Source organism: Onychomys torridus, chromosome 7, assembly GCF_903995425.1.
Source record: "Onychomys torridus chromosome 7, mOncTor1.1, whole genome shotgun sequence".
In the NCBI taxonomy this organism is placed as follows: domain Eukaryota; kingdom Metazoa; phylum Chordata; class Mammalia; order Rodentia; family Cricetidae; genus Onychomys; species Onychomys torridus.
The window spans coordinates 31625720-31640506 of NC_050449.1; the positions used below are offsets into that span (position 1 = coordinate 31625720).

The 14787-nt window shown below is 50.7% G+C and overlaps 2 protein-coding genes across 2 annotated transcripts; one reads left to right on the plus strand and one right to left on the minus strand.

Moving 5' to 3' along the window:
* The first annotated feature begins 27 nt into the window (after positions 1-27).
* On the plus strand, positions 28-6089 carry Vsig2 (V-set and immunoglobulin domain containing 2). The gene is made up of 7 exons (XM_036193465.1): positions 28-1047; positions 1491-1654; positions 1970-2177; positions 3118-3276; positions 4098-4217; positions 4332-4476; positions 5905-6089. The coding sequence occupies exons 1-7, from the start codon at positions 984-986 to the stop codon at positions 6032-6034; spliced, it is 990 nt and encodes a 329-aa protein (XP_036049358.1). The 5' UTR covers positions 28-983; the 3' UTR covers positions 6035-6089.
* A 264-nt stretch (positions 6090-6353) lies between these two features.
* Positions 6354-14462, minus strand: Nrgn (neurogranin). Its single transcript, XM_036193998.1, has 4 exons — positions 14227-14462; positions 7863-8089; positions 7604-7622; positions 6354-7204 (listed from the first exon to the last, which is right to left on the minus strand). Exons 1-2 carry the CDS (start codon positions 14239-14241, stop codon positions 7868-7870), a joined length of 237 nt encoding a protein of 78 aa, XP_036049891.1. The 5' UTR covers positions 14242-14462; the 3' UTR covers positions 6354-7204; positions 7604-7622; positions 7863-7867.
* Positions 14463-14787: the final 325 nt, after the last annotated feature.

The window sequence follows — 14787 nt, forward strand, 5'->3', positions numbered from 1 at the left end:
TGCTAACTAGGACTTCACAGAAACTGAGTTGCAGGAGGCTATGAAGTCGATCCTACCTACTCAGGTTGTGCATCCAGGAGACTTAATACAACTTTAGGGAATACTGCCTTATAGTTCTTTTAGATTCTGTAGAGGGACCATTCAAGGTCACATGGAAAGGGAAGGTGCCAAGAGCCAGAGGCTGCGGAGCCCCTCACCTCATCTGAACAAGGAGGTGACAGTGAACTGGGGCACTTGCTGCTGGTGCCCTGGGCTTGGGTCTCCATACCACACACTCCATTCATTGCTTTTCCTCTTCAGGCCTGAGGAGGGGAACCTCACCTGTCTTCTCTTTCCCATGCCTCTGCACCCTCCTATTCTCTGGGTAGCAGCCCCCTTTGACAGGTTGAGGAAGACTCAGGTTGTGGTGCAGGTCGATGTCCTAATAGCACCCTGCTCTTTCCTACCCTGAGTGGGGTCTTGGGACCTCAGTTTCTCTGTCCCCAGTGGTTCTCCAACGGAGAAGTGGGTGTAGTTTTCCTGGAGAGACTCTTATTTCCCCCCAGCAAGTGGTGGGAAGAGACTGTCAGAAGAGTCCAGGACAGCTTACCTCCCAGGGATGGAGGCTCACTGTCTTTGGCCCCCAAGGTGACATCATCGGCCAGTGGGTATCAGAATGCCTTCTCTCCTGCCAAAGACACTTCCTTGCAGAGTTCCAATTCTGAATCCTTGTCTTTAGGCTGCCCTCCCCAAGCTCAGCTCCTTCTCCAGGGCCTGAAAGCTTCAGAAATTAGGGGGAAATTAGGGAGGAAGAAGTTTCCCATAATCAGGCCTGGAGGAGGGAGGAGCATTTCCCTTACCTGAGGGTGCCCGCCTCTGCCCTTGTTTGCTCTGAGATAGGCAGTCTCTCTCCTGCCCAGCACAAGGCGGCTGCTCTTCGGGTTTTCTTAGACCCTCCCGTCCTCCAGACTAACAGACTACAGGACCAGGAGACAGTCGTGGTCATGGCTTGGGCCCTGGTGGAGGCTTTCCTCTGCGGACCCTTGCTGGGCTTCCTGTGCCTGAGCGGTGAGGAGAGGCTGGGAGGGTCGAACCAAGGCGAGAGGCAGCTGGGGGAAGGGTTGGGCTTCCCTGGCCTGTTCAGTCCATTAGGCCAGGAGCCATTGTGCCAGCCTGGGAAGGGGGAACCAAAGGCGGGAAGGAAGGAGCAGAGAGGCAAGCTGGCAAGCTTGTGAGTTCAGCCTCTCTCACCATCTAAGGATTTTCCACGGCAGGGCCTTTTCTTGTTTCCTTTCCTGTCACTACATCCTCATACCTGGCCTAGTCTTGAACCTTTTACCCACAAAAACCGGGCTGGGCCGTGGGCTCCTCCCTCCTGGAAACCTCAAGTTTCTGGAGAGAAGGGGTTGCATTGAAGGAACGGGTTGCGCCGTGGCAAGGGAAGCCCCAGCCTCTAAAAAACACGGTAGTGTAGGATAGACCCTCCAGATCAGTGGGATTGGGGTCCTCAGTCCCAGGGCTAGCCGTGGAGGTGACTGTGCCCGCTGAGCCACTGAGCATGCCGATGGGCAAGACAGCCGAGCTGAGCTGCAGTTACAGGACATCGGTGGGAGACAGCTTCGCCTTGGAGTGGAGCTTTGTCCAGCCTGGGAAGCCCATCTCTACATCTCTTCCTGTGAGTTGAGGGCAGCTGTTCCTGCTGGGGTTGGCCCGGGACAGAGGACTTACCCAGGATGAAGGGTGGGCAGGGCGTTTGCTTCCTGGGGCTTCAGCTGGTTTGGCCCTGCATTCTCCCTTCCTTTCCCACAGCTCCCGTGTCCAACTCCCCTAAGCAAGTGTAACCCGTTTCAGTTATTATGTTCACTGAACCCGAGGTGTTGTGATTGATAGTATAGTGCTATCAATATATATATTATATTATATTATATCTAGTATATTATTCTGCTGCTAGGCAGAAAAGGGGACACGAATGCCTTGGGCCTCTTCTCAGATTCTGTACTTCACCAATGACCACCTGTATCCCACCGGCTCCAAAGCAGATCGGGCCAGCCTTCTCCACAACCCCCCCACAGGAGGAGTGGCTACCCTGAAACTGACTGACCTCCGCCCCTCAGACACTGGAACCTACCTCTGCAACGTTAACAACCCACCAGACTTCTACACCAATGGGTTGGGGTTAATCAACCTTACTGTGCTGGGTAAGGCATGCTGGGGATACACTAGCCGCTCTCCCACCCTGTAAGTGTGCACTGACCCTGCCCAAACCCCTCCTCCATCCCGATTTGCAGTCCAGGTCCACAGCAGCATTTGGGAGCCTCAAGAAAAAACTACCCCCTCCCAAGACTTTTAATCTAGATGGTCATACTAAAACTCCACCCCACAGTATCTCCCTTAGGGCTTAGTATCAATGTGTCAGAGAGAGAGAGAGAGAGACAGAGAGACAGAGACAGAGAGAGACAGAGAGAGAGAGAAAGAGAGACAGAGAGAGAGACAGAGAGACAGAGAGAGAGAGACAGAGAGAGAGACAGAGACAGAGAGAGAGAGATAGAAAGAGAAAAAGAGAGAGAGAGAACGAACCATAGAGGTGGCAGGGGGCTGAGTCATATTCCACTAGCTCCATCACTCGTCCAGGAACCTCCTATTGGTGACTCAGATTTGCATTCTGTCCCCTCCCAATGTCAGTGACAAAGAAGGGAAGGGCCAAGAGGAACAAAGCCTCTATAACTGAGTACCACATTGTGTTCAGAGCTTCCACCTCACCATAAATCAGAGCCTGTTCAAAGCAGAACAGTAAGAAGTTTTGAAAGCAGACAGTGATGTTTATGAAAAAGAGAAGGCCTGAGATATGGTGCGTGTCTTGTATATTCAAATATCTGAAGGGCCTTCATGTGGAGGAGAAATTGTAATTTCTCTCTATGGGCCCCGGTGGCGAGACCTGAAACCAGTCCGTGTTTATTATATTAACAACGTGTTTTGGGCTCAGCATGAGGAAGCCTTTTCTAAGACTCAGAATTCCCAGTAGTGGAAATCACTTCTGAGGCATGGACCATGATTTGACAGAGGTGTTCAAACAGGAAATGCTGGACTCAACAGGTCTGGGGTCAGAGGATCACTGAGGTTCTTCTGTGTTTTTTGCAGTGCCCCCCAGTCACCCGTTATGCAGCCATAGTGGGCAAACCTCTGTGGGAGGTTCCGCTGCACTGAGATGCAGCTCCTCTGAGGGAGCCCCCAAGCCAGTGTACAACTGGGTACGTCTTGGATCTTTTCCTACACCTCCTCCTGGTAGCATGGTTCAAGGTAAGAGTGCAGACCATTGGGAAGATGGGATTGGAGACCTAGGATCTGATCTCTAAAGCCCATGCCCTACATCAGTTCTTGACTAAGGCCCTTTCCCTCCTCCTGCCTTCTATTGATGCCTTCCTATCTGTCTTCCTGCTGGTGCTTGGGAAATAATTCTAAATGTCCTGATAGCCTGGAAGAGAGCAGAGGGCGGGGAACAGTCTTACAGTTCCTACTTGTCCACCCATTGGAGATTTCTTAAGGCTCACAAATCGCTTCCAACCCTCCTAGAGAGGAAACCAGAGAGTAGCATGGACTGGCTCAACCATTTGACAGATCTCTTTGGAGCCTTAGCTTCCTTTTGTTGGTTCACATGCCCTGTTTTGCTCTGTAGCTCCCATCCCAGTAAAGCCCTTTATCCAGCAAGTCTTTCCCCTAGATCTTTTCCTGATGTGTTCTCGGCCTTGTGAGGCAGTAGAGTTCAGAAAAGCAGTCGGGTCAGCTTAGAGCTGTTCTAGAGGATGGATGTTTAGTTATTAAGGCTTCCGTTGCCATCCAGGATCTGAGCTTATCCAGTAAGCACCCCACCTTCCGTTATCACCTTCCTGTACACGTCAATCCTCCTCCCCTGAGAAGGCAGCTGTGGGGGTGGCTTTGGAGTTCCTCCCCGGGTCCTCTCAAATTATTCCCCTTTTGAGCCAGGATTCCCACCAATCAAATGGGGTTAGATCTTTCTGGATAGATTGTTTTAAGGGCTAAATGCATTGAGCTTTTGTGGTAGTAGCATGGGCTCCCTGTGAGTTGAATGCATGGCTGCACACTTCCTTCTCATTCTCTAGATGAAGTGTCTGGCCAGCTCATTCTCACCAACCTCTCCTTGACCTCCTCTGGCACATATCGTTGTGTGGCCAGCAACCAGATGGGCAGTGCCTCCTGCGAGCTGAACCTCTCAGTGACTGGTAGGGGATGCTGGGTAGAGGCCTGTGCCACAGGCTTGCCTTGGGGGAGACTACGTGACATTGTCTGAGGGTGGGCCAAAAACTTCTGTGACTCTGCGGATCCTGTCTCCCTAGACCCATCGGAAGGCCGAGTAGCCGGAACTCTGATTGGGGTGCTCTTGGGTGTGCTGCTGCTGTCAGTGGCTGCATTCTGCCTAATCAGGTTCCAGAAAGAGAGGAAAAAGGAGCCCAAGGAGACATATGGGGGAAGTGACCTTCGGTGAGCAGGGGAGCTGGGGGCAGTGCAGAGGGGAATGAAAGATCTTGGGCTCAAAGTGGATGTGTTCAGCCTTCAAGCTGATGTCATTAAAAGTGTTGAGGGGTGAAAGTTACTGCTTAGCTCTGGCAGAGGATGGAGGGAATGGATCGCAAGCTAGGCTAGGAATGGCTCAGTTTGCAGGACTGCCCTGATTCTTCTATTCACAGCGAACACGTGTTTTCTTTCTGTTCTGTTCTTTGTGTTTTGTTTGTTTACAAGGCAGAATTTCTCTGTGTAGTTTTGGTTGTCCTGGAACTCACTCTGCAGACCAGGCTGGCCTCGAACTCACAGAGATCTGCCTGCTTCTGCCTCTCAAGTGCTAGGATCAAAGGCTGGTGCCACCATCGCTAGCTTCTTTCTGTTCCTAATATGTATATATACATACACACATATATGAATATATATGTACACACACTTATATCATATGGAGGTACTGGGGGAAGGTGGATGGTGGAAGCCAAGAGTTGCATTTGTCTTGAGATTAGTTATTCTGGGTAGGGCAAACACAAAAGGCCAAAGCTCTCTTTGTTAAATACACTTGACTTTTTAGCTGCAAGACACGGGGTCAGAACAGGGATTGGTGTAGCTTTTCTCTTTCTGTAAACAGGGCCTCACTAGGTATTCTTGGCTGGCCTAGACCTCTCTATGTAGATTAGGCTGGCCTCAAACTCACAGAGATCCTCATGTTTCTGCTCCCAAGTACTAGGATTAAAGGTGTGCACCACCATACCTGATCATTTCTTTTTCTTTTTGTGTATGCACGTGCACAATTGTACATGTGTGTGCGTGTGTTTGTGCAGGTAAGTGCGTGAGTGCATGGCCGGAAGATAGCCTGGCCTTTCTAGGAAGGCTGTTCACTTTATTTCTGTTTATTTTAACTTATTGTGTGTTCATGTTTTACCTGTGTGGAGGGGTGTATGTGCTCTGTCACCCATGTAGAATTCAGAGGACAACTTTTTGAAGTCATTTTTCATTGGTCTGGAGCTGACTAAGTAAGCTAGATGGCAAGTGAGCCCCAGAAATCCACCTGCCTCCACCTTGGCAGTTGTGGGATTACAAGCTTGTGTCTGACTTATTTTACAAGGATTCTGGGGTTCGGTAACGTCTTCCTGCTTAACAATGAAACACTTAACTCACTGAGCCATCACCTCAACTCTCAGGACAGGTCTTAAAATGTGGCCCTCGGATGACCTAGAGAAACCCACCAGGAACTTGTTTATATACCCAGATTTAGGCCATTTTCTGTGTCTCCTAAGGCAAAGTGTATGTGTGTGTCAGGGGAGACTGGGCCTGGACTCTTGATTTTAAACCAAGCTGTATAGCTGATTCTCAGGACAGTTGCCCAAAGGACGTTTCTAGCCTCTGCATGACTTTGCTTGTATCCTTCAGGGAGGATGCCACGGCTCCTGGGGTTTCTGACCAAGCCTCTGGGAGGGCCGACTCCAGCAAAGGGCTCCTGGAGAAGTCCCCATCCACCAGTACGGTGACGACCAAGTCCAAACTCTCTATGGTTGTCTGACTTCTGATCCCTGAGAGGGTGGTGAGGGGGAATGTTAATAATTAAAGCCATTGGGTACCGTGTTACCTCCGTTTTCTTTTCTCCTGGCGTGGTGAATTCCTCTCGGTGACCCAAAGAACACTACCAGTGAAGGGAAGAAATGGATTTGAAATCCAGAGATGATGCTGCAAGCAGGGAGTTCGGCTGAGTCAAAAGGATAGGTTTCAACTCAGGTGTCTCCCACCCTTCAGTTCCATTTGTTTTGACTCCCATTAGTGGCTTTTTGCAAACCCCGCCCCTCTCACTTCCCATCCCCTCCCGCCTCCCACCCTGCACCCTCTGAACACTTGGACATTCCTCTTTATTGTTCACATTCCAACCCAGTATGGTAACATGCACACGCAGAGATTAAAAACCTTCCAGCCACAACCCCAGGAGCCCAGCGGGGGAGGGGCTATCTGGAGGCAGGGCCGCGGAAGACTCCTCCTACCGAGCCTCCAGGCGCTCAGGAGGCTTTTGCATAAACAAAGGAGAGCGGGAGGGGCTGCTCTCAGGGTGCGCTCGGAAGGAAAAGGGGGTGACAGGCAGGTGTGGGATAGGACTTCTCTTCCCATCAGAGCAAGGGGCATCATCAGACACCATGAAAATCCTCTTCCTCTTTTTCCTAGCCCCAGGTTTAAGGAGTTGAGGCTAGGCTGGGGTGGAAACGGCACAAAGACGCGGGGCGCCCCCTTTCGTTGCCCACAGAACGAAAGGACTTGTGTTTCTTCTTCTTTTTTTTTTTTTTTTTTTTTTGAGAGTACTTGGGCGACGCATCGGGCGCCCTCTGCAGTATGCGCAGCGAAGCGCATCGAGGCTGCGGAGGCAGAGCTGCATGCTGGGCGCAGGGACAGGTGGGCGTGAAGCAAAAGGACAATTTTGCGAATATGGGGTTTGGGACGAGGGTGGGGAGAAAAGGCGAAAGGGGGCCACGTTAGACTGGAGAGCTAACTAAAAGGGTACGGACTTGGCGACGCCGCTACGAAGCCAGCCTGGGAGAGGGAGTCTCTAGGACGCGGCGGGGCGGGGGTTGGGGGTGTGGTGGGGGAGGGCTCCTGAAGCTGGCTGGTTGGTGGGAAGGAGGGGATCACAAACACGGTAGGTAAGTCTTGTCACTGCGAAGGGGACGCGGCATCCATCTGTCCTCTGGAACTGAGGAGAGAGAAGGTCTGAGGATCTGCCCTCTGCTAGCGCCATCTCCCCCGCCCCCTCAACACACACCTTTCAGGGAGTGTCACCCAGACCCCCACCCCTGCTCACTGAGCTGAAATAAGCCCCAGGGCAGGTATGTGAGCGAGCTTCTCCCTATGCTTATGGCCCTCGGCTGCACTTGTGCAGCCAAATGAGGGTGACTGACTGCGTGTCTGTGTTAATTCAAATGTGTCCGTGCTGCAGCCTCAGGCGTCTCGACATACCAGGGGTTCCAAAAAGTTATATTCCTTGGCAGAGAGGGGTTGGGGCAAGCGGAGAGAAGGACTGGGCAACTGGGTCATTTCTCCCACCCAGCATCCTCTCCTACACACTCTGCAGCTTTGGAGTCGTATTAGTTACCTTCTAAAAACGTTCAGTTCTTCGGTCCAAGGTGAGGCAGAAAAGAGGTGGGGGGGGGGGGGGAGAAACAGGTGAACTCTTGGCACGTCAGCATCCTTAGCCTTCTTCCATCCACCAGTCTCAGCATGCTAGGTTCCCGCCCTTAACTCCCTCCGCATTCTTCTCCACTCCCAGCCCAACTTTAAACGTCCCCAGCTTTTCCCTAGCAGGCCCGGAAAATGAGAGCCTCCCGCCTGCCATGCTCTCCAGCCAGCCTCACCTGGCCTAGTCTCCGCTGGGGCCGCCGCCCGCGCCTCCCCGGGCGCCCCCAGCTCCGCCCGGTCCCCCGGGGCCCGGTCCCTTCCGGCCACATTCTCCGCTCTTTATCTTCTTCCTCGCCATGTGGCCCCGGAAACTCGCCTGGATTTTGGCTGCGGCGGCGTTGGCTCCCGGATCATCCAGCGGGATGTCTAGAATATCGTCGTCTGGCTTGGAGCAGGCGCTCTCCTGAGGATGGGGCAGGGGTTCTTATGGCTGATAAGGCCCCGACTACGAGGGGATGGGGTCAGACTAGTGCCCTGGAGGGTTGAGGGGAAATCGAGGGCGGTGGGAGAAGCAGAGTGGGAAGCCTCGAGGGGCGAGGGGGCGGGCGAGCTCAGCAGTCACCAAGAAGGCTCTGGGCCAGGCGGACACAGAAAGAAGTCATGGGAAGATGGAGAAAGCCAGCTAGCCCTGCCGACAGCAGCCTTTAGTTTCAGGGAGCTGCGGAGCTGAGTGAAAGGTCTGGAAAAGCGGACAGCCGGCACTCCTGAAATTGACCACCCTTTGCTCTGAGCTGCCCCCAGCTCAGAAGGGCCCTTCCGTGTACAGGATCCCCAGGAAGTGGACACAATATCTGCTACAGAGCCGTTTCTCCCTGGAGTAGTACTGCACCAGAGCTCAAGACTGGAATTTCGAGAGAAGATGGGGCCACCGCTCCTTGATTCATCCAGGGGCGCGGATTCTGTGTTCACACTGGGCTCGCCATTTCCGACAGTGCCCCAAGTTGGACTCAAAACACCAAAAAAAGAGGTTTAACAACAATGACAGGAAAAGAAACAGAAGGCAGGAATGTCCCTTCCTCGGGGTCCTCATGAGAAGAAAGGAGTTAGGCCAATGGCTACCTTTAAGCCCTTACCTTGTCCCAGGTGCAATAGCTCAGTTTTCTGGGCTTTTAAACTCTTCCTCAACAGTAAAGCTGCAGCACTTTCCCATGCTTACTTGAGTTTACCATGATAAAATGGATGAGTAGAACGTCAAAAGCAAAACAAAACAAAAACCTACCTAGGGTCCCAGACAATTATCAGTAACTGGTAGATTTGAACCTTGTACGTCAAGTTCTAGAGTTTATGCCTAAGAAAGGAAATGCAACCAGCTGACCAGCTTAGCTTACTCTTTGCTGTAACTGTGTGGTTAGTTATCTGAGCTTTCCAGGTCTTAACTCTTCTGTTTGAGAAAATCAGGATGATAACATTTACCTCTATGGGTTCTGGAGAAAGAGTAAATCGCATGGTATCCAGAAAGTTTCTGGCATAATCTAGTTGATCAGCAAACAGTAGCTATGCTGTGATTGTCTTGTAAAACAATAAGGTGATGTAAAATGATTGCTTATGTAAGCCCAAAGTGGTCCTATAACAATAACCTTGCACAGTTTTTCCTAATAATATGTCAGGTGCCATGTGATAGCTTGGCCAGTGATATGATGGCAGTCCCACACGATCATATCAACTAGTGATGCCAAAGCCATCTTAGTTTTATAAATATACCCTGTAATGTTTGCACCATTATGAAGTTGTCTAATGACACATTTCTTAGAACATATTCCATCATTAAGGAATGTGTGATATAATTAAAGCCATCTCTGTGCCCCAATGTCCCTTCCCCTCCCTTTCTTTCCCTTTCTCTCACTCCCACTGTTTCTCAGAGAGCTGCGGATCAAATCTAAAACCTTGTGCATGATAGGCAAATGATTACCATTTAGCTACATTCCTACAGAAGGTGACTTGTGTCCTAGACAAACTTTGAACCCATAATCTTACTGTTTTTACCTACAGAGTGCTGTGGGCATGTTTTCATGTCCAATTTCTGTTCCTCTGTCACCCTGATCTAGGTGAGAATGGAAAGGATTAAAACCAGACATGGTGGCAGATGCCTGTACTCTCATTACTACGGAGCTATGAAGCCCAAGGAAGGAAGATCAAGAGTTTGAGGCCATCCTGGGCTACAGGAGATCCTTTCTCAAACACACCACCACCACCACCACCACCACCACCACCACCACCACCATCACCTCCATCACCACCATCACCTCCATCACCACCACCACCACCACCACCCCACTCAGGACAAAACAAGAATAAAGGAAGGATGAGGAAGTTGATGATATCAATTTCAAGGCTTAACACTTCAGCATCAGTTAATGACTGGGAGAGGATGTTGCTATGATGTCAGAAGGGCATTTTCTCTTCATCTGCCTCCTATGGCTTCTGAGATTTTTGTCTTTATTTCTTGGTCAAGAGTGCTCATTGTTTTCACTGTCTCTCTCTTCTCATATCGGGTGGCTATGACCCCATACTGTCAGTTAGTTTTCCTTCTGCCTCATCCTGGCCACAAGCTAGCTAACTGTCAGAAATGAGCAGGGTATGAGTGAGGATTCAGTGTCCTCTGCCCTTGACAGGTGTGCCTCAGGGAGACATTATCTATCTATCTATCTATCTATCTATCTATCTATCTATCTATCTATCTATCTATCTATCTATCTATCTATCTATCTATCTATTGGGACAAGGACTCCTCATGTAGCCTTGGGTAACATGCAACTTGCTGTGTTGGTCAGGCTAGTCTTGAACTTCCCACAATTCTCCTGCCTCTGCCTCTTGAGTGTTGGGAATACAGGTGTGAACTACCATACCCAGCCTGTAAGCATGGCTTTCTACTCCAGAAGCCCAAGCCTAAGTTTACAAATGACTCCCCCTCATCATGTTTCCCCAGCTGTCCTCATTTCCTGGGCCTCAGAGTTCCTTAATTTGTGCTCAAGATGTTTCTCAATCGATTTAAACACAGTTTCAAGGAGTTGCCAAGAGGCTGGTATGAGTGCGGATGGCATGGGCCTAAAACATCCTTTGTCTTTTTGTCTTTCTTAGCTCTAGGGCTCGCCTGACATCTTCTTCTTCACGTCAAATCCAAATCAATCTCCTTTGGGTTTTCTGCTTCCCTGAATGCAAGTCTTTCTTGGAATAGTCTCAGGAAATAGAAAGGCATCTTGAAAGAGGACAGCGAGCAGAAAAGACCTATTCCATATCCCCTCTCCTTGGTCTTGGCAGCCTGTAGAGGCTGCGGACATTTGGGGTTCAGTGCCCAAGGAGTATTTTTTTCCAACTGTATCATCACCAACCGCAGATGCTCCAGAATCAAAACCTGGGAAAACAAGCAAAGCCACCCCCACAGGGCCTAGCATAAGGCTATGCTTCCCCTCCCTGAGTCTGTTCCCTGTCCCTCTGACTGATTCCTTAGGGCTGGAGGCTCATGGCTGCCCACTGGTAGAACTGGAGGTAAAAGGGAAAGGAACCCGGGATCCGCTCACTGGTCTTGGTGCTTGGTGCTTGGGCAACTGCCTTCTAAAGCCAAGATTGATGTCGGTCTGTGCTGAGGGGGCTCTGAATGAACTGGGGACATCTGGAGGTGGAGGAATGCACTTGCCAAAAGAGGAGGAGCCATGGGTGGGCACATCACTTTGCGTTTGAGACTCTCGTTTTTTCTTCAGTGCCAAATAGAGCTGAGCTCAGGTGAATAGTATCCTTCAGCTCCCCAAATCTGAACAGCTTTAAGAACCATGCCTGTCTGCTGACTGTTGTTCATCAGGCCATGTGCTAGGCAGTTGGCACATTTTATCCTATGTAATCCCCATTTTAGAAGTGAAGAAACAACCTCAGAGACATTTTATAACTCCCCCAGGTTGCACAACAAACAAATAGTGAGTTGATGTGGTTCAGAAGCTTGTGCTGTTATCCCCTACATCGGGGCAGGCAGCTACTTCTATGCTGTTAACTGGTATAGAGTCAACTAGACTACACAAAAAAGAAGAGGGAGAGATAGCAAAACAGATTTCTTTCCCCTTTCCTATTGAATGAAGGCAGGAAAGCAACGTATGTTGGCTGTGTCAATCAGCCACTGGAACATTGAATAATAGCTCTTTAAAAAACATTCCCTGAAAAAAAAAGAACACAGATCTGTTTTCTTCTTCCTAATTTCCATCAAAGCTTGCTTACCAAAGGGGGAAAAAAACCAAGTAAGAAAAGACTAGATTCTTCCCAAACATCAGATGGGTTGGCCATGGAGGAGAGCCCCAGAGTAAAAGCTAAAGAGGCATGCTGCTCTCTCTACAGCACAGGGGAAGAAGATGCCTGGTAGCAGCCCTGTCTTTCCCTGGCCCTCCACCCTTCTTGCGCCCTTTCCTTCTTCCTGCCTCCCTCCACTACCACAGGCTGAGACTGACACTGACCACCGTCTGGCACTTTGGTTCAGTGGACTCGGGATATGAAAACAGAGAACTCTGTGTCAGGGTCCATTGGAGGAGGTGCCCTAGGGCATTCACTACCTCTGGTAGCCATACTAGGTGGACAGTCCCTCTTCTTTGGTGATACCGATTTCAGTCATGTCAACCACTCCCTCAGTTATTAACGGTCAGCATCAGTTATTTGTTCTGTGGCTATCTACTTGCCTTGTGCCAATGGCTTCCTGGGTACTCACTGTTATGCAGCCCTGCACCAATGGCTTCCTGGATAGTCACAAGCAATAGCCAAGACAGACAGGGCTTGCAGGCCGGAGCCCTACATCTCACCCTCATCACCCTGCAGATGATTCCTTCCCAGAGTCTTCACGCACTCGTGTCTTCCCACTGACCCTGTCTCCTGATCCCTTTCCCCATCCTCCTTGCCTTCTCATCCCATTCTTCCTTGCTCAGCAGTAACCCCCTCCCCATTGACTCATATCTCATAACCTGCCATCTATTTATTTTCTTTATTTAGTGATACACTGCTGGGAATGAGGGGCTCTTCCTCAATCGAGACTGAAGACCTGCATTTTTCCTTTCACAGCCCAAAGGTGGTTCCTGGGCTGGGTGTGCAGCTCAGAGGCAGAAGGTAGATTTAGCACGCACAAGATCTAGAGTTCAATTCCCAGCACCAAAAATAAGTGAAGAGGTAAAATAAATAAATAAATAAATAAATAAATAAATAAACAAATAAATAAATAGACAAGAAAACAAACTGTTCTCTGGAGAATAACAAACTACTTCCCTGGAACTGTCTGTCAGTTTGCTCCAGGGGGCGGGACTATATGTGATTGGCATGCTTCTTTTTCACAGTTTTTCTGGTCTTTACATTAACGGCCATGAGCATTTACAATAATGGAAAAAACAGTGTACTTCAAAGAGGGATTAGAGGGCAGCCTTTTGAGAGGACAGGACTCCACATTTGTCAAAGTTGCCTACCTGGGAAAAACCACATCTCCACTAAACCTCCGTTTGTACAACTGTAAAAGAACGGGCACCCTGGCAGCTGGTATTGGTTCTAACAAGAGTCAAAATTTCCAACCGTGGCTTGCCCCTAAGTTCTCGCTGCCTTTTGGCATTCAGACATTAGAAAGTCTCACCCCTTTAAAGAAATGGGCTACTCCTTCCTTCCAAACTCATTTATTTATTCATTTATTTGCACACTGTGAGTGAAAAGTGGGGTACCCTAGTTAAGTACCCTCTGGAGTCTTTAGCCAGGCGGACAGAAGGAGAATGCCAGGAGTTTGGAGTCGACTTTCTCTGCAGATAGGGGCTAAGAATAAGCAAACACGTTTTATATAGGTCTGGCCACTCTACTCTTCTAGGCAGCTAAGGAGCCAGGTCCTGTGCCGGGCGCCTTCATACAAGTCTTTTTAGCAGGATCTGCTTTGGCGTTAGGCACTTGCAGCATCCAGCTTCCGTGTGGGCGCTGACACAGACACTTCCTCCCCTCGCCAGCAGGGCTCTGTCACGGTCACTCACCCAGCACCTTCTAAAAGAGAAGGCGTTGGGGGCCGGGCCAGCTCCTCCCCAGAACCACACTGACTAGGCTCTTGGCTGCCCATCACCACCAAGACCAGGTGGATTCTCCCCGCCTTAGCCCTATAAGGGCTAGATGATCAAGAGAGGGTCGTGAAGATCTTGCCACGGTCCACGACGGCAGCAATGGGATAGGAAACGGTATGGGGCCAAAAAATACCAAGGGAAAGGACTTGCACACAAGCAACAGTTTCCAGTGTCTCTCCGGGGGAAGTTCCACCTGTCGTCTAACCTGAAGCTTCCCTGAAGGAAAGCTCTGCTCAGCTGCGAGCCAACCTAGACTGCCTGGCCCCTGGGTGCTCAGACGCCCCCGCGAGCTGGGGAGTATTTTTCCCAGGGGCTTGGCTCAGATCAGGCAGGCGCCTTCCACTACCCAATACAATATCTCAGCACCCCCCCCCTTCCCCACCTGGCTCCTAAGTCTTCCGCACCCACTTCCATCCCTCACTCATCCTCCAGGGGTTCTCAGGCGCCCCTTGCCCCAGACCAAGCTGAGTTCAAGCTTAAGACTTACCGTGCAGCAGTCCATGCCGGTGTTGAGGGTCCTTGGCTGGGGTGGAGCCTGGCGCAGAGCGGGGGGGGTGGGTCTGTACGATACTGGGTGGCAGCTCACGGGCTGTCTGGCACTCCCGGACCAGAACAGAACCCCTGCAGAACCAACCTCTCTCCTCTTGGGTCCGGTCTCCCGCGCTCTGCAACTCTTGCGAATGTAACCTGAGCCCTGCGGCCTCGAAGCCAATCAGGAGGCACTTTTAGTAGGGTGGGCGGGGAGATCTGGAGCGAGGACCCCTCCCTCTCTCGGCTCTCTCCGCCCTGCTCGCTTTGGTGCCCCAACCCCTCCGCCTACACACTTCCATCCATTCCTCCTACACACCCCATCTCCCAAATTCAATCCCTCTGCTCTAAACCACAGACTGCCAGGCAGATGTATGTCGGAATAGGCACAAGGCCTCCAACATCCAGGGCACAAACACACATCTGGGCGCAGCACGCCTTACCGCCCATAGATAGAAAACCACGCACCCCACCCACCTTCCTACACTTTCACAACCCAGAGTTCCAAACATTGCTCCCT

Excerpts from the sequence above, each read along its gene's own strand:
- Vsig2 (XM_036193465.1), top strand. The coding sequence starts at position 984 with ATGGCTTGGGCCCTGGTGGAGGCTTTCCTCTGCGGACCCTTGCTGGGC. Across the intron at positions 2,178-3,117 it reads AATCAACCTTACTGTGCTGG|TGCCCCCCAGTCACCCGTTA; the intron begins GTAAGGCATGCT and ends TGTTTTTTGCAG. Across the intron at positions 4,218-4,331 it reads GCTGAACCTCTCAGTGACTG|ACCCATCGGAAGGCCGAGTA; the intron begins GTAGGGGATGCT and ends CTGTCTCCCTAG.